The sequence below is a fragment of the Hemiscyllium ocellatum genome, chromosome 2 (genome assembly GCF_020745735.1).
Source record: "Hemiscyllium ocellatum isolate sHemOce1 chromosome 2, sHemOce1.pat.X.cur, whole genome shotgun sequence".
Classification (NCBI taxonomy): domain Eukaryota; kingdom Metazoa; phylum Chordata; class Chondrichthyes; order Orectolobiformes; family Hemiscylliidae; genus Hemiscyllium; species Hemiscyllium ocellatum.
Window position 1 is genome coordinate 149514273 of NC_083402.1, and position 19988 is coordinate 149534260.

The window sequence follows — 19988 nt, forward strand, 5'->3', positions numbered from 1 at the left end:
ATCGGACAGCAAAATAGCATCATTTCATCAAACACCATTAATTTCAAGATTTGGAGATGCCGGTGTTGGACTGGTGTGTACAAAGTTAAAAATCACACAATACCAGGTTATAATCCAACATGTTTAATTGGAAGCACACCAGCTTTCGGAGCGACGCTCCTTCATCAGGTGAATGTTGCAAATACTTCAAGTTAAGCAATTAAGAGAATTTAAATCAAGGTCGTGATTTCCGGATTTAAAATTCTTTCGCCTCCAGTATTTAACTGGCAAAGAAAATCCAGGTTTTTGAAACTTTTCGCGTGGATTTAGAATCCTGCAACAGCGACGAAGTTATTGCAATCGTCTTTGTCAAATCTCCGATCCCTGGGTAATTCCTGTTATTTCAGATTTATTGAGCTTGGAGATAAAAATCATAATGGGATTACTCTGCGGGTCTGCCCATCTTTCCTGACTTTATTCCAGCACCTCGCAGTGTTTTTGGCTCTCATTTTGATGAAACTCTATATATTTTTTTTGTTCGATGCCATGGTTAGTTTAGACTTATCTGAACACGGCTGTATTGCAGTAACGAGTCTTTGGTCAGGCTCGAGCTGCAAGCAGGTTGTGTTTCTTTGATTTAGCAAGATCCCATTCCCCACCCCACACATACACACAGATCGATAGAAACAGCCCTCTCCACAGACAGACAGAGATCCCTTCCTACCCACACAGACAGAACCCCAAAGACAGAGATCCCTTCCTACCCACACAGACAGACCCCCACAGAGACCCCTTCCTACCCACACAGACAGACCCCCCCAGACAGAGATCCCTTCCTACCCACAGACCCCCACAGAGACCCCTTCCTACCCACACAGACAGACCCCCCCAGACAGAGATCCCTTCCTACCCACAGACTCCCACAGAGATCCCTTCCTACCCAAAGACAGAGATTCCACCCCCCAACTCACACACAGACCCACGGCCATTCAGCCCATCGCATCTGCTCCGCCATCCAATCATGGCTGTTAAGTTTCTCAACCTCATTCACCCTCTAACCCTTGATACTCAGGAACCTACCTATCTCAAGTCTGAAACATACTGAACACACCCAGATCTCCCCCCGGACCCCGAGACACAGGCACCCCCCCCCCCAGCCCGGGCGCTGTCAGTGCGAACAGCCCCGAGTGAGTGAACGGCCGCCCCTCGGAGCTTACCTGCGCTGCCATGACCCGCTGTCTCTCGGCGATCAGGTTGCATTTCTTACACTGGCACTCCCTCCACATGCAGAACCGCTTGTGGCCCTTCAGGGCGGACACGTAGCCGTGGTTCCTGCAGCGGGCACACTTGGGCAGGCGAGGTGACTTCTTGGAGGCGGGCGACACGGCGCCGGGGTTCAGAGCCTTGGAGAAGCTGCCGTTCACGCCGCCGCCGCCCCCGCCGCTGTTGAGGACCGAGTCGCCGTCGCTCACCCCGGCCGCCGCCGAGGCTGAAGACTTGGAGCCAGCTCCGTTTGGCATCTTCCGATCGGACGAGTCTTCTCCACCCCCTACCCCCCCTCCCCCGAACCCAACTCCCTTCCCTCTCGCCCCCACCCCCTTCACTGATTATTTTACTCTTTTTTTTTGGTGATTGCAATTTAATTGGGAGGTCTGGGTGAGTTGTAACAGAGTAGTTTTGAGTTTGAGTGTGGGGTTTTATTGTGAAGGCCGCCTACTGTCCCTCTCTCCCTGTTCCTCCCGCTCCCCCGGAGCCGCTCTGAGGCGTCGAGCTGACCGTTGGCGGTTTATTTTTTCCCACCTCCCGGGACAGCTCCGCCGGTCACGTGGCGCCACTTCCCCGACAGCCCATTGGCTCCGGGCCTCGAGCGCACACCCTCCCCACCAATCAACCCTCACCGCCTCCCCCCTCCCCTGGAGCCCGCGCTCCAGCCCCGATCCCCTCCGCTCGTGCCCCGGGAACAGAGCGGGCGTCAAGGCTCCCTCTCGCCCTCCTCCCGCTCCATGCAATTATCTCACCCTCTGCAAACTTCCCAACTCCACCCTCTGGAAACATCTCGCCTCACCTCATTCAAACTTCCCAACTCCACCCTCTGCAAAAATTCAAAATCATACCTGTTGCAAACTTCCCAACTCACTCTGTGCAAATATCCCACTCACCCTCTGCAAACATCAAACTCACTCTCTGCAAATATCCCACTCACCCGCTGCAAACATCAAACTCACTCTCTGCAAATATCCCACTCACCCTCTGCAAACATCAAACTCACTCTCTGCAAATATTCCACTGCGCGTCTGCAAATATCATTCATCTTCTGTCAATATTCCGCCCACTCCCTGCAATCATTAAACCCTCTGCAAATATCCCATTCACCCTCTGCAAAGATTCCACTCATGCTCTGCAAATATCCCAATCACCCACTGCAAGTGTACCACTCATCCTCTGCAAATATTCCACCCAATCTCTGCAAACATCAAATTCACCGTCTACGAATATCCCATACACCCCCTTCAAACATCAGACTCACCCTCTGCAAATACCCAATCCACTCTCTGTGAAACTCAACCCTCTCCAAACATCTCCCCTGACTCTACAGCATCTAACTCAGTCCCTGCAAACATCTAATTCACACAATGCAAACATCCCAACCATCACTTGCAAACATCCAAATCACTTTCTGCAAACATCATTCATCCCACCCTCTGCAATCAGTGGACCTGCACCATGCAAACATCTAACGCACACACTGCAAATTTCCCAAAACATCCGTTGCAAGTATCCTAATTCACTCACTGCAAACACTCGACCCACCCTCTGCAAATATCTAACTCACCTTCAGCAAACATCCCTTCACCTTCTGCAAATATCTATCTTGCCCTTTGCAAATATCCAGTGCAAACATTTGACTGACCCCTTGCTTTTCTGCTCCGTTTCTCCTGCTTCTTTCTCAGCTGGCACTCGATGTTCTTTGAAGCCTCTCCTGTTTGCAGCACCAACATAATGACTACTGGCTTGCTTTCTTAGGGAAACAAAGCAAAAGGACAGTGGGAATGGGCAGAATTAAGAGTGCAGCACTTTCATTGAAAGGCACAGATGTGGTGAGATTGCAAATGATAGGTTTCTTGTGAACTCTCAACATTGAGTCATAGAGATGTACAGCATGGAAATAGACCCTTTGGTCCAACCTGTCCACGCCGACCAGATATCCCAACCCAATCTAGTCCCACCTGCCAGCACCAGGCCCATATCCCTCCAAACCCTTCCTATTCATATACCCATCCAAATGACTCTTAAATGTTGCAATTGTACCACCTCCACCACATCCTCTGGCAGCTCATTCCATACACGTACCACCCTCTGCGTGAAACTGTTGTCCCTTAGGTCTCTTTTACATCTTTCCCCTCTCACCCTAAACCTATGCCCTCAAGTTCTGGACTCCCTGACCCCAGGGAAAAGGCTTTGCCTATTTACCCTATCCACGCCCCTCATAATTTTGTTAACCTCTATAAGGTCACCCCTCAGCCTCCGACAATCCAGGGAAAACAGCCCCAGCCTGTTCAGCCTCTCCCTGTAGCTGAAATCCTCAAACCCTGGCAACATCCTTGAAAATCTTTTCTGAAGCTTTTCAAGTTTCACAACATCTTTCCGATAGGAAGGAGTCCAGAATTGCATGCAATATTCCAACAGTGGCCTAACCGATGTCCTGTACAATGCAAGATGACCACCCAACTCCTGTAGTCAATACTCTGACCAATAAAGGAAAGTATACCAAACGCCTTCTTCACTATCCTATCTACCTGCGGCTTGACTTTCAAGGAGCTATGAACGTGCAGTCCAAGGTCTCTTTGTTCAGCAACACTCCCAAGGACCTGACCATTAAGTGTATAAATCCTGCTAAGATTTGCTTTCCCAAAATACAGCACCTCGCATTTATCTGAATTAAACTCCATCTGCCACTTCTCAGCCCATGCAATGAGGCTTAATTGATCAGCACAAAAACACACTTTTTATAATACATTACTTCTAATAAAATTGCAGTTATGGTGAAATCTGAATGTTTGAGGGGGTCAAGGGAGTAATTGTTGTGCCAATTGGATTAGAAAGCAGAGAAAGACAATGAGACAGTTGACTTGATGGTACAAACACTGGCATGAGGTAAGGTCTTGTGGCATAGTGGTAGTGACTCTATCTCTGAGCCAGGTGACCCAGCTTCAAGACCCACCTGTACCAAAAAGTACGTAGTAACATCACTAAACAGATTGATTAGGAAAATATCTAACTCTAGCATGAACACAATTGAACGTTGTGCTGTCCATTGTATTCTGAATTCCCATTTACCATCTGGAAATGTTCATGCTATTATGCTGACCACTCTCTAACAGTTCTGATCACAATATCAATATCAACAATAAAGACCTTTGGGTCCATCTGAGGTAATTAATCGAGGGAAGTAAAACTCTAAAATTCCTCTTTGCAACATCTATTAGTTTCTTCATAACTCCAGGCCACTTCCTTCAACTAATTCATTATAAAACCCTATTCTATATGTTTTGAGTGAAGAACCAGTATAAAATCTTTAACTTTTTCCAACTTAAATGTAGATTCTGATCAAAGGTGAAAACTCAGAATGTTAAATAGTCTGTCCTTCTCAGAGGCTGGTTTGTATTTCTAACATTTTAAGAGCCTGAAATGTTTAGAACTTGAGAAAACAAAAAGTCTTTTCCATCAGAGGAACAGTCATCTGGCAGTGATTTACCAGTACTTCCACACATGTCACCTACCGTGTCTATTGCTCTTGATGTGGTCTCCTCTACATTGGGGAGACAGGATGTTAATTTGCAGAACGTTTCAGAGAACATCTCTGGGACACAAGCACTAAACAACCCCACCGCCCTGTGGCAGAACACTTTTACACCCCTTCCCTCTCCATTAAGGACATGCAAGTCCTGGGCCTCCTCCACCACCAAATTCTAGTCGCCCAACGCCTGGAGGAAGAATGTCTCATCTTTCGCCTTAGGACCCTCCAACCACATGGGATCAATGTAGATTTCGCCAATTTCCTCATTTTCCCTCTGCCCACCGTATTCCAGATCCAACCTTCCAACCCAGCACCACCCTGTTGAATGGTCCTAACTGTCCATCTTCCTTCCCACCTATCCGCCCCACCCTCCTCTCCAACATATCACCTTCACTCCCACTTTCATCTACATATCGTATTCCCAGCTACCTTCCCCCTCAGCCCCACCTCCTCCCATTTATCTCTCAGTCCCCTTGGCTACCCCCTCATTCCTGATGAAGAGCTTATGCTCGAAAAGTTGACTCTCCTGCTCCTCAGATGCTGCCTGACTGACTTTGCTTTTCCAGCACCATACTCTTCAACTCTGATCTCCAACATCTGCTGTCCTCACTTTCTCCTAGAGTGTACTTATGCACGTTTGTCAACACTGACAACCCACACAGACACATCAGTGCCAGGTATGGTGGCTCAATAGTTAGTACTATTGCATCACAGTGCCAGGGACCTGTGTTTGATTCCAGCCTCAGATGACTGTCTTTGTAGAGTGTATACATTTTCCCAATTTCTGTTAGGTGCTCTAGTTTCCACCCACAGTCCAAAGATGTGTAAGTTAGGTGGGATGTGCAGACTAGGTGGGCTAGCCTTGGCAAATGCAGTGTTGTGGGGAGATTGGGGATGGCTTCAGAACGTTGATGTAAATTAAGGGTATTTAACACAATAGTTCAGCCAAGATCTGTGAGTAACTTGTATTTCTCAACATTTTCAATTGTATTTTACAAGGAAAATACTTTACTATGTTAGTACCCTCATTGATTTTTCATTATTCTTATTTTATTCTTTTATCTATTTTGGTTTGGAGCTGTGAACTAGGAACTATTATTTAAGGATGACTTTTGGACATTAGATAATAGCTTATGTTAAAAGGAAAACAGACAAAACAAGTTTTGGTTTATTCATGAGGCCAGGTTTAGAAGTTAATTGCAAGTTGGTTCCTGATCAAAAAATTCTACATAAGCTTCATCAACTTATGCAGGAGTTAGCTACTAATGAGGTCAGTACCTGAGAAGTGGTTCCAGCAAGTCTGGAAAATATCTTATGGTCAAACAGATGGCAGATGCTGAATGGTAACTGGTACCTCATAGAGGAGGTGGTCAATCTGTCATGAAGCAGTCAGAGTTTGAATTGTATTTTGGATTATGTTTTCTGGAAATGAGTCCTGGAAGTTTGTGCTGAAGCATGAAGACTGAAAGCTCTCTGTCTAACCTCCCATGAGCAGCTTGTGGAAGCTCAGAGAACAGAAAACTAAATTATAAGTATTACTGCCTTTATCTGAGTGAACTATGAAGGTGATCCTACTCAAAATCTTCAGAAAATCAACCAAGAAACCATTATCTATGCCCACGAACTAATGTTTGGAATTGATTATCACAGAGTCTGGAATTGGTTATTCAAAAGCCTGGTTAGCAAACATTGGGGTCAATTTTGAGTGTCTTTGAAGGTTTTAACTTTGCACTGTTGAGAATGCAGAGATAGAAAGGCTGATTCGGTTCAGCTCTCTGTATTCCATGTCATAACAATTGAGTCTTTAATTTATTATGTTATTACAACTATGCACGTCTAAATTTTAAAATATGTCCGTTATTCTTACAATTATTTTTCTGCTTACATTTTTGAAATAAAGTTCACATGACAGCAAATCAAACAAGAATTAATTTTGATTAGATCAGAGCCACTTTTTATATTCACTCATGGGCCATGCGACATAAGCACAATGGGTGGACCAGCATTTATTGCTGCCCTTAAGAAAGTGGTGGTTAACTGCCTTCTTGAATTGCTGCAATCCATGTGCTGTAGGTAGACCCACAATGTCCTTAAGGAAGGAATTCCAGGATTTTGACCCAACAACAATGAAAGAATATAGTTCCAAGTCAGGATGATGAATAACTTGGAGGGGAACTTGAAGCTGGTGGTGTCCCCGTGTATCTGTTGTCTTTGTCCTTCTAGATGGAAGTGTTCATGGGTTTGAAAGATGCTAATTGAGGATTGGTGAAATGTGAAAGACTACTTAGCAATACAACTCCTTCATTTTTATTAAGCAGAAAAAAATTGAGCAATTAAAATAAAACATATTGCTAATGTTGCAAAGGAGGGCAATAGCACTGGATGCTGGTGATAATTCATCAAAAAAAGACTAAAGGAAATAACCAATATTATACATCAATATATGTAAATACTTTTGAAACATTCATAAGTTAAAGAACAGGCGGTTTAAATCCTCTCTGGGACTCAAGCACAAAATTCAAGACTGTACTGCGAGAGTGCTGCACTGTCCGAGGTATTGTCTTTCGGATAAGATGAGATAAAAATCCCTCAGCATTCTTGTCAGAAGAACCATCCTAAATGTTGTATGTTAGGTGACTTCCACATCTATTAGTGAAGATTGAGGCAGCACAGTGGCCCAGTGGTTAGCACTGACGCCTCACAGCGCCAGGGATCCAGGTTTGATTCCACTGTCGGTGACTGTGTGGACTTTGCACAATCTCCCTGTGTCTGTGTGAGTTACCTTGGGATGTTCCAGTTTTCTCCCACAGTGCAAACAAGTGCAGGTTAGGTGGATTGACCATGTTAAACTGCTCATAGTGTCCACAGATGAGCAAGCTATGTGGGTTAGCTAAGGAAAATACTTTGTTACAGGGATAGAGAATGAGAGTAGGTCCAGGCAGGATGCTGTTTGGAGGGGCAGCATGACTTGAAGGGCTGAATGGCCTCCTTCCACACTATCAGGACTCTGTGAATAGGCTGAGACTAGAATACTTTGATGGATATTATTTATTGCTTTCCACAGAACTTGCAACTTCTTTCTGAATAACTTCCCCTTGTATTGGTTGGTTCTTCGTAGAACTCAGTAATTTTTAATTTGCCTGTTCAGGTATGTCATGATACACCTGCAAGGAACGTGGAACTTAAACCCATTGTACCACAAGAGCTTGCATATATCTCACTACGGTTATTTTTAAATCCACTGTACAGAAATATTAAACATATCTCTGCAGTAGGTGGAACACTAATCAATACCCAACATCTTGTTACCTTCAGCTGCTACATACAGGCAGTCACCCGGCGATAATTCAGTTCCATTGGAGTCTGTTTGCTGGTTGATTTGTTAGAACACAACACAGGACAATATTTAGCAGTCATTCATAAGTAAAACAAATGTTTGCATGTCTGATCTTTAAAGTTGCACTCCTAGCTTGGATCACACTCATAAGTATCAGCATTTGTAAATCAGATGATCGTAAATCAGGGACTCCCTACATCTGCCATCCTTCAACAGAATCTAAAGATACTAACAGATTCTCATTTTTCTTCTCCAAAATTAAATTAAGATACGAACAAAAACGCCTCATGAAAAAAGATACAAATGATTATACATTTCATGTTACATTATTCTACGAATAATCTATGACCTACTCCATATTTCTCTGTGCTGAGTTTAAAAAGAAATTTGAACAAAGTTATGACAGGTTATTTCCATGTTCTCATAATTAATTCTAACTCAAGGTGTTCATCTTTGAGAACATGCAACAATTTCTATAGTTAAGCACTTCTCACTGTAAAACAGTCCAAGAGCTGGTGACTTGTGACAACTCACGTTATTTTCGAAATCTTTCTTTCCAACATCTCCTTTGCATTTGTGAGCTCAATCCTCAATCTTTTACCTGTGATGCTCTTTGTCGAGTGGATAGTCTCAGCGTAAATGGTTGTCAATGTAGCATTCTGTTGGCACATTTTTTCCCAGACTGCCCCTTACATGGGAGTCCTTTAATGTATTCAATACCTACATATCTGTCACTGTACCAGCATAAGTGTCTCCGTCACTAAGGTTCTTTTAGCAACTCTCTTTTCCATTTTGATTCCTGGGCTAATGGACAACATTTATAATTTCTTCTCACAAGAAATGTAATGAATCTTCCTGTACATGAATAACCATTAGGGAGATCAGTACGTGAGGCATTACAAACAAATTTAATGTCATGGTTCATCCAGGGCTGGAAATCTGTGCACCATCCTCACTTTCTGATTGCCCAGTTGTTCTTCAAATCCCCAAGCTTGATTTGTGTCTTCATACTCTACATATATTCATCAATGATATAATGTTGGCTGTTTCATGTCTGGCTCCTCAGTGCATTTGTCAAACTCTTTAACTATCAAGTTCTTTTTGTTTTGCCTTAGTTATTGACTCACCATCTGTGATATTGGTAGTTACTAGAGTCCTGCTATTAGAAGGACAATCTTGCTTTTTATGGCATTCCTCACCTGTTCTCTGATCCTTGTTGTTGTTAAACTATGGCCCCTACTTAACCTCCAACCCTTGACTGGGCTACTACCATTCAACCTCTCTCTCCTAAGACTAGATTTCTTTTTACAAGCTTTTGATCTATGGTCAGCCTTAGTTAGGCCCACTGGGTGAACCTCCACAAGTTTCCTAGCTTTCTGCATTTCTGCTTCCTTCTGGCAATCTATCGTTCTGATATTCTGCTTCTTATTGTTAACATTCAGCCTTGTTTTTGTTTTTCCCTCCAGCTTTTCCTGCCATTCTACCCACTAGCTCCTTAGCTATGTATGTCAAAGTTTTGGCAGTTTATCTTTTTGATAAACTGTCTTATCCTAATCTTCACTATCAATTGGTTCACTTAAAATTTGCCCACTTTCTCACACAATCTGCTGTCCATAAATGCCCATCATGTGATTATGCGATTTTTATGGTGCATCTTCTGTTTCCATTATCTGTCAAGGTTCCATCAATTCGCAAATGATGCCAATCAGCTGTGTGGAATGTGCTTTAACAATTTGGTTACTGTTGCAAGTTTATCATTTTGACATCAGTGACTATAACTTTTCCTGAGCCTCCGCATTCTGATTGGTCTACCCTTTTGTAATTCATGTCCCCAAGATTTAATTTTTTTTCAGATGGTATACCTAAAAACCCTCCAGTTCCTCTCTCAACCCTCCACCTTAATAAATGCTTTTCTACCAGCATGCATGGTATTCATTCACGTGTTGTTCAAAAAGTGAACAAATTGAAGACCCCTCCATAACCGGAACACAATCCCACATGGTTGAAGTTATTTTCAAATTCCTGCCACTACTTATTTGATAGAGCTTGTAAACTCCAACCTTGGGAGCATTTTGTTTTGCATGTACTATATGCACCAAAGAAGTTGTCAACTGGCAATTCCTTTGGCCAGCTAAAATTTTTAAGAGGTATTTGTCACTCACTGTGAATTTTCTCCTAAATCCCATTAGTTAAAGGAATTTGCTCCTGCTATGTGCATTGCTGTAATAATTAGATTCTCACACATTCTCCTGAAGTCCTCATTGGCAAATTCTCCTCCATTGTCCATGTGGAATTTAGTTGATGTTCCCAACCCCATTTTTATCCATCTTTCCATTATTTTGTCAATTACTTTTTTGTCTGTCCTATAAATTACTGTTGACAGGCTAAATCTAGACAATGCCTATAAAATGTGGAAGATTTAGTTCTTTTTTACTCCATTATTATGGTTTCAGTAAAGTTGCTCAATAATGGAGGTTTTCTTTGGCTTGCAATGTATTCTCTTGCACTTGTTACAAATATTCTATTTTTTCATTAATACCCGTGATGAATTTAGAGTATTCACCATCTATATGCCTGTGACTTTTCATGCAATCTTAAACATGATTAAATGGGTATCAAATTTTTGATGGAGCATTGAAATATTTTGCTTCTTTTTCTTAAATCCCTACCCTCGAATGCCATTACTACCTCTAGAAAATTCTACTTGAGATGATATGTCTTGTTAAAGGAATGCAAATACAGACTTCCAAAGACAATTGTTTCACCACATTCTATATATAATCCAATTTAATTTTTAAAGTGATTGGCAAGAGAAGGAATGGGAAGTGAAAGAAAACTTTTTCACTTAACAAATAGCTCAGTTGAGGCATTCAAGGGAACATTGGATAATTATTTGGATAAAAATAATGTGCAACAATATGGTGAAAAATGAGGAGATTGGCATTAGTTAATGAGACTTATTTAATGAGCCAATGTAGGCATGATGGGCCAACTAGCATCCTTCTACACTGTCATACTTCTGGTAATTCTCTGTGATTTGAGCCTTTTGTGTGGAAGGCTGACTAAGGGTGCAGGTATTTCACTGAATACCAAATCTGACCTTATGAAGTGACTTACCCTTGCTGTCATACATGGAATTACATCGTTTGTAGTCATTTCAAGTTTCATCACCAAACACAAAAGAAGTGGAACTATCATATTGTCTGATACTGTTTCAGTCCTCCTTACTTACAAAATCCACATATCATTTTATTCACCACTATCTAGGCATCCATAAATTAATCAGAACCTCAGCAAGTTTGACATCATCCATGGGTAGAAAGCAGAGTTAAATTTTCAAGTTCAATGATCCTTCTGTGGAAACAGTTCTTTGGAACCACACTGTCACCATCGAACAAGGAACCAAAACACACAGATAAGAATGTACTTATTTTTAACTCAGTCTATTCAGAAATGCCATGACACACCTATGTAGTAGCTGGGACTTCAACCTAGGCCTCCTAACCCAGAGGTAGGGACACTAGTGTTGCACCAATGTGACCTAACTGAACTGAGGCCAGTATCCTGTCACCAAGCCACTCTTTATTTACTTGTGCACAGTACACCAGCTGTGACCAGCCAGCTTGGAGTCAGTCGCCGGAACTGAGGAGTCTCTAGTCCTCTGTTTAGATTGGCCAGCTAGGGCTTTACTAATTAGCCATGTAAATAACTCCAATCAACAAACATATAATCGACAAAGTCAACCTGATTTCAATCATTACAAATGAAATAAAAAAGCAGTGAGGGGGTCATTATGGCCGATTGCCTGCCCCTCTTCTGCGGCTACATCTGAGCCCAGGTGTCTCTGGAGAAGGAGTACGTGGTGTCTATCAACTCCCTTGAGCTGTTCTGGGGGAGGTGGGTACCACAGGGAGTGGGGTGTCTTATTTCTTCCTCCAACTCTGTTTTGATTTAATCTCTGCCCTCCCTTTCACTTTTTTGATCATGCAGCATTACCCTTTGATGAGAAGGGCATTGCTTGTCACTGACCCCTCGGGTGTTTCCTTTCTTCCTGGTGGTGGAAATTGGATAAAGCTTTGTGCACCTTGCATCTTTCACTGTGTCTCACATCTACACACACATATCACGGGTGCTGGGGAAAATGTGAGTGCTCCCGCTGTTAGGCGATAGTGTGGGGGTAAGGAGAAAAAATATATAACCTGGAGAACCCACAGCACTGCCCTTTGATGAGAAGGGCACTGTTTGTCACTGACCCCTCGGGTGTTTCCTTTCTTCCTGGTGGTGGAAATTGATTAAAGATTTGTACACCTGCTAAGAAAAAAAAAGCAATGATACTCCAAACACAGGTTATAAAAGAGTTGTCATAGTGGACATCTTAGAGATGCATTGTTGTGGGGTAAAAATAATTATTTTAAGGGTAAGGTCAAAGGATCTCAAAAATAGAGGTAAAACGTAACCAATATCCCTTGTTTTTAAATAGGTGGCTGCATTTCTACGTTGTGCTCTACCTTTGCTTGCCCAAACATTCTGTTTGTGCCTCACTTTATGATTGCCTACTCATTTTTCTTTGGAAAATCTTTGATAAACTGTTTAAAATTAATTTTAAGCCTTTGTGAATAGTTGTTTCCACTATAAGCAGCCACTTATTGTTAAATCTTGACATGGCAGTATTCAGAGGGAGGCTGGACTGTCCGGAAGCACAGTCACTTCTGATTGATAAATGTATGTTTAAGAAGGATTGTCATTATCTGGATGGGAGAATTATTATCAAAGATGGCATTTATTGCCCATCACAAGTTACCCTTAAATATAACAGGGGATTGTCTTCTGGAACTATATCTGTTAATTCAAGTGAGTGGCTAGCTGGCTCAGGGCAGAGGACAGTTAAAAGCCAATAATACAGAAGTCCACGAAAACATAAATATTTTTACAAATACCAATTTTGTATTTCTATCTTTATAAAATTGGTTCATGGTATTGTTGACAAGGTACTGTATAAGGAGGCTTGGCCATTTGCCACAGTACATCTTTGAGGTGATATATACTGCCTCTGTCATGCACCAGTGAAGGAATATGTAAATCGATTTTGGATGGCGTGCTGGTCAAGTGTGTTTCTTTGCCCTGGTTGGTGTCTGACCTCTTAAGTATTGTTGCAGCTGCACCCAAGCTTAACCTATGTTTTAGATGGTGGACAGGCTTTGTGGGGTCAGAAGGTGAGATAGAGTCATAGAGTCATGGAGATGTACAGTACATAAGCAGACCCTTCATTATGTCGACCATGTATACTAAATTAATCTAGTCCCATTGGAGAGTTTGGAGAAGTCCCATTTGTCAACATTTGGCCCATATCCCTCTAAACTCTTCCTATTCATATACCCATCCAGATGCTTTCAAATGTTGTAGTTCTACCAGCCTCCACCACTTCCTCTAGCAGCTCATTATAAACATGCATCACCCTCTGCATGAAAAAAGATACTCCTTAAGTCCCTTTTAAATCTTTCCCCTCTCACCTTAAACTTATGTCCTGTAGTTTTGGACTCTCTCACCACGGGGAGAAGTCCTTTCTATTCACCCTATCCATGGTCCTCATGATTTTATGAACCTATATAAGGTTGCCCTTCAGCCTCTGACACTCCAAGGTAAATGGCCCCAGCCTATTCAACCTCTCCTTATAACTCAAACACTCCAATCATGGCAAAATCCTTGTAAATTTTTTCTAATCCCTTTCAGGTTTCATAACATCCTTCCTATCACTGGGAGACCAGAATTGCATACAGTTTTCCAAAAGTGGCCTAACCAATGTCCTGTAAACCACAGCGTGACCTCTCAGCTCCTATGCTCAATGCACTGACCAATAAAGGCAAGCATACCAAATGATTTCTTTACTATTCCATCTACCTGTGAATTCACCTTCAAGGAACTATAAATCTGCACTCCAAGGTCTGATCCTGAAGGATTTGCATCATGTGCTCTGCTCTTGGTAGCAAGGGGGAATATGCTGGGCCATAAAGTTATAGACTGTTGTTTAACATAATTCATGCCCAGTTTTAAGCTGCCAGATATGTTTTTATTCCATTTTATTTTACATGTGGTATTACCCTGCAATATAATGGGGAGTATCCTCCATGTGAGACAGGAGTCCATCTCTGAAGGGCAGTGCATTGGTCACCCTTATCAGTACCATAATTAACAGGTGTATCTGTAGAAATGGATTGGTGAGGGTGAGACCATCTTAGATTTTGTTTCACCTTAGTTTGGTAGAGATATCCTTCAGGAGTCGAGCAGCTTAATCAATAGTAATAGTGCCAAAGCATTTTTGGTGATGGACATTAAAGTTCCTTGTCCAAATTACATTCTGTGTTCTGACCACTTTTTATTTGCCTTCCAGATGGTGTTCAGTAAGGGGGAGTAAGATTTTTTGGGAAGGCAGTTGGTGGTAATTAGCAAGACGTTTCTTGTCTGTTTGACCTATGGGTTTGAGGCTATATGAGGTTCAAATTAATTGTTGTGGTTCTGTTCGCTGAGCTGGAAGTTTTTTGTTGCAAACGTTTCGTCCCCTGGCTAGGAGACATCATCAGTGCTCTGGAGCCTCCTGCGAAGCCTCCCCTAGAGGCATGGCATTCATCCACAAACTCCATCAACAAACACATCGACCTGGACCCAATATACCAACCACTACAGCGGACAGCTGAAACTGACACCCGGAAGCGGCAAGGACAGACCACTATAAATACCGGAAGAAACATCAAAGAAGCGCTTCGCAGGAGGCTCCAGCGCACTGATGATGTCTCCTAGCCAGGGGACGAAACGTTTGCAACAAAAACTTCCAGCTCGGCGAACAGAACCACAACAACGAGCACCCGAGCTACAAATCTTCGCACAAACCTTGGTTCAAATTAATGTTGAGGACTTCCAACACTACTCACTCTAATTCTATGCCACTCTTTCACCAGCTCTGGATGAGCTGTCCTGTTGATGGACAATGATACTGAAAAGTTAAGCGCTGCATGCCTTTCTCCATGAGTCACTAAATGTGAGCATGCAGGTATAAAAACAATTAGGGAGGCAGATATTATGTTCATCTTTATCACAAAGAGACTCACTATAATTGCACCTCACCTTGAATATTATGTACAGTTTTGGTCTCCTTCTCTATGAGACATATACTTTCTACAGGGAGTGCAATGGATGTTTACCACACTAGGGATGGTGGGATTTTCTTATGAGGACAAACTGAGGAAACTGAGCCTGTACTTTGTGTAGAGTTTTGAAGAATGTGAGGTGATCTAGCTGAAAAAAAATCCTACAGGTCATGGCACAATGGATTGCATTAGATGAATGTGGCTGGTTAGTCTAGAACCAAGGTACATAATTTCAGCGTTTAAAACTGAGGCAAAGCTGAATTTCTACCATCAGAGGATAATGAATCTTTAAGATTCTCTACCTGATATGGAAACAGAATCATTGAGCATGTTCAAGGTATAAATTGATAGATTTCTGGATACCTGTGACATCAAGGGATGTGGCCATAGTGTGAGGGGAAAAGTAGTTCATCATCTATGATCTAATGCATAGGTGGAGCAAACTTGACAGATTGAATGGCCAGCCCCTACTCCCACCTTCCTATGCACAGTGATGAAAGTTTCTAGGACATTGGCTGTGAGCTAAGGAATGGTAAGTATGACTATGATAGGCTATAACTTGATTAATCTATGTCATAGCTCTTGCAATATTGGCACAAGTCTCTAGATGTTACTGAGGAGGACTTTGTAGGTTAGACTGGACACAATGTGTTCTTGTCATTGTGCGTGGGTGGATCATGGAGATCATGGAGGCCAAACTAAATAAGGAGAGCTAATTTGCTTTCCTAAAGGACATCGGTGAGCCAGGTTTAATAATTACTTTGAGCCTGGGCTTTGAAACATTACTCTGCGGCTCTTGATTATTAATCCAGTAACATTACCACAATGTTACCGTTACTGTTTTTAAACTACTTTTAAATTCTCAAGCTGTCAGGTAGGAATTTGAACATTCATCTTCTAGAGTATTAGTTAAAGCTTCATGGGCAATCAACAACAAAACTACTAATCCAGTGTGCCTATAATTATCAATTTAGTAAATACATTCTAATATTCTAATTCTAATCAGTGCATATTAATAATGATTTAATGTGGTCTGTTCAGAGGAATGTTCAATTGTGTGTTCACTACTTTTTAATACTGCCTGAATACTACACATGTTTCTGAACTCATTTTCTCTGATATTCACCAATGATGATTTGTATCTCTATAGCATCTTCTATGATTCAAAATATCACAGTTACAATGTAATGGTGGCATCAACTTTAGCCCACTATAACCAACAGGCAATAGGTGCAGGAGTAGGCCATTCTGCCCTTTGAGACAGCACCACCATTCATTATGCTCATAGCTGATCATCCTCAATCAGTTCCTGCCTTATCCCCATAACCCTTGATTCCACTATCCTTTAAGAGCTCTATCCAGAATTAATAAGGTTAAATTTTCCAATCTCTGAATGCAAACTCACACCCATTCAGATTACATTGCCTCAATGCAATGCACAATTTTCAATGGGAGGAAAATCACTGAGCTGCACAGTAGGTCAGGCATCAATACCATTCCATCTCTAACTCCTCACACCCCCCTAATTACCTATCCTGTTTGTAGCAACATCTCCAATTCCTTCTGCATATATTCTGTCTGACATTAAGTCAACTCGTCCATTAGCACTGCCCTTATTAACCATTAGTTATGCATCCACCAAATATAGATAATAAATCTTGGTTTTCATGTTAAGCCATTTTTGCTTTACCCCGCTACATTTCTACAATTTCCTTGAAGATGTATCACTATCCTAAAACAGACAGGAGCCCTTTGCGCACCTCCTTTTGTCATTGATTTGAATGGGTCCTACTCTGAAATCTCCCATTACTATATCTCCTTACCTCCCCGTCTCCTTTAAGAAAATGTTCTCAAAATCTAACAAGACTCCTCTTTTGATGGCTGTTGTTTTAAAATCTTTCACTGAGTTGCCTTGTGATAATATTTACTTCAACAGTGCTTCATGAATGTTGTGGCTGCTTTCATCATTATAATGGCTTCAGTATTAGAAATGGGTGAAAATGAAATAATTCAAGACACCATTTGACTGTAAGCAAAATGTCTCTTGGCCAAAAGCATTCATGGATGTGATGTTAAACGAGACAGTTGGGGGGAGTTTCCCAGATTCATTTCACAGTCTGCCTTCAGTTAAGTAATCTTAGCTGGGGCAGCTGTTGCAGAAGTTTAATTACCCTGAAGCCCCCTTTGAGTTAAATGAAGAATAGTATACAAACTTTCAATCCAGGGTCACAACCCAGTGACCCTGCTAAAAGGTTTCATCGGCAAAAATCAGTGGAAAAGAGAATTTGATATGGTGTAAAATGGGCTGCAAATTCACTGTATAGAAACCCTTGAGTCCTTTATGGATGAAAGCAGGACTAAGGTTGACTATAAAACCATTATGGCTAAATAGCCTATTAATAGTTAATGTGTACCCTGAAACATTGCCTGGGAATTTTCTCAGGGCTGCTCCATCACCACAGCTTCACTGAAGTGCAGTATCAGCTCTGTGATACTGCGCTTGGAAATATTCCTGAGCAAGTGTTATGGCCTTGAAGAGCAGAGGGAAGATGGTGGGGTACAGAAAAACCAAAGTGGCAATACACCTTCACATTTCAAGCTGAACAAATGTTTTCTCATGATATTGTTTAAAAATGTGCAATGCAAAATACCATAGCATCAAGTATAACAGGAAACACAAAAGCATGGAATCTCATCACATTGTTATCCAGTGCAGCAGAGCAAAGAACCTGTGGGAGTTATCACTGGTGTTCCAGAGAACATTTCAAAACTGATGAGTCAGGCATTCCTAGATAATATATGTCAAAAATATGACATCACTGATAATGAGCTCAGTAGATTCTTGCCCTTTTATTCTGCTTATTGCTTTCCATTTTTTGTGCCTCTTAACAATTTATAATTTCCAATTTTTCAGCTGAGTTAAGAAGTTTGCAATTTCATACCCTTCCATGTACCAGTTAGAAATTGCTTTTGTTTGTATATTTATGCACTAAGAAATACTGTTAAGAAAGGAAGTTCAAATAAGGTTTATTTAATAACAACAGTTCAGAAGGATTCCCTTTCTTATATTTACCCCAACTTGCCTCAGTGTTTTAAAATATTTTCTAACCAACCTGTGCAGAAATATTATGAGCAGGTGAGATTTGAACCTGGCTCTCACGAGTGTTTTCTAAAGGAAGGCATTAACTACTTAAGTTGATCCTCTGGCCCAGGCTATCATGAGAGCTATTAAGGGCCAATTTTAAATTAGCCCACTCAACATACCAAGGAGGGTAGGCAGTCCAAATCCTTGGTGTGAGTTATCTGCTTTCATCTAGCTACCTTCACATAGGTTGTAATCTTTGGTGGGACTAGTTTAGTTTGGGAACATAGTCGACATGGATTGGTTAGGCTGAGGGGTCTGTTTCCATGCTGTATGACTCTACGACTCTGTTTCTATGACTCCTCCGAGCTGAAAGCAGAGACACCAGTGGTAAGATAGTGGGGACCTTCTTTTAATGTATATAGTAGCATTAGTTAGTTGTAAGTTTAACCAGAATCCTGCGTGTTACAACTGGGACATGTTAGGACCAGAAGAAGTCCAGGAAGTAAGTGTTTATTTGAAGTTCCTCGTGTACCAGGGACATCAGGAATGTTTTGGTCCTACCCTGATCTGGGATTCACATCCTGCAGTTACTGAACTGAATACCAGGAACCCTACTCTTTGGCACAGTAACAGGAATTGATGGAGAAACTCAGCAAGTCTAGCGGCATTTGTAGAGAGATGGCAGAGTTAATATCTCGAGTCAAGTGACCCTTTTTCTAATTTCTGTTTTTATGTCAGGTTTTCAGCATCTGTAGTTCTTTATTTTATTTTAACCTATTCCTTTGGTTTCCTTCAGTAAGCTCCTGCTGCCTAGAATCCTGTTTCAGTGTTGGGATGTTCAATGCATGCTGGGATTCCAGTGACACACACATCAGATGAACAAATAAAAAACATTACTGTCGGCAGTGGGGAACAGCAAAAGGAGCTGACGACATTGGACACTGCAAAGGTTACTGAACCAAAATCCAGCAACTTCCTTCTAACAGCATTGTGGGTGTACCAACACCTCAAAGGCCACAGTGGGTCAAGAGAGCAGGTCACAATCACCAACACCAGGGCAGTTTGGGATGTTCAATGCATGCTGGGATTCCAGTGACACACACATCAGATGAACAAATAAAAAACATTACTGTCGGCATTGGGTTAGATATTTTCCTATTAAAGCTGAAGATTCCTTCAGTTGCAGGGAGGTAGGATAGTGAAGAAGGTATTTGGTATGCTTTCCTTTGTTGGATAGAGCACTGAGCATAAGAGTTGGGAGGTGTTGTTGTGGCATTGGTTAGGACACTTTTGGAATATTGTGTGCAATTCTGGTCTCCCTCCTATAGGAAGGATGTTGTGAAACTTGAAAGTGTTCAGAAAAGATTTACAAGGATGTTGCTAGGGTTGGAGGATTTGAGCTACAGGGAGAGGCTGAACAGGCTGGGGCTGTTTTCCCTGGATCATTGGAGGCTGAGGGGTGACCTTATAGGGGTTTACAAAATTATGAGGGGCATGGATAGGATAACTGGACAAAGTCTTTTCCCTGGGGTGGAGGAGTCCAGAACTAGAGGGTATAGGTTTAGGGTAAGAGAGGGAAAAGATATAAAAGAGACTAAGGGGCAACATTTTCACACAGAGGGTAGTCCGTGTATGGAATGAGCTGCC

At 41.9% G+C, this 19988-nt stretch overlaps 1 protein-coding gene across 1 annotated transcript in view; it reads right to left on the reverse strand.

Annotated features, from left to right (window-relative positions):
* LOC132826293 (doublesex- and mab-3-related transcription factor 1-like) overlaps positions 1-8785 on the reverse strand; it is a 147189-nt gene extending 138404 nt beyond the window's left edge. The window contains 3 exon segments of the mRNA XM_060842090.1: positions 1197-1374; positions 1376-1468; positions 8649-8785. Of these exon segments, the coding sequence (XP_060698073.1) occupies positions 1197-1374; positions 1376-1468; positions 8649-8785 (408 nt within the window).
* Positions 8786-19988: the final 11203 nt, after the last annotated feature.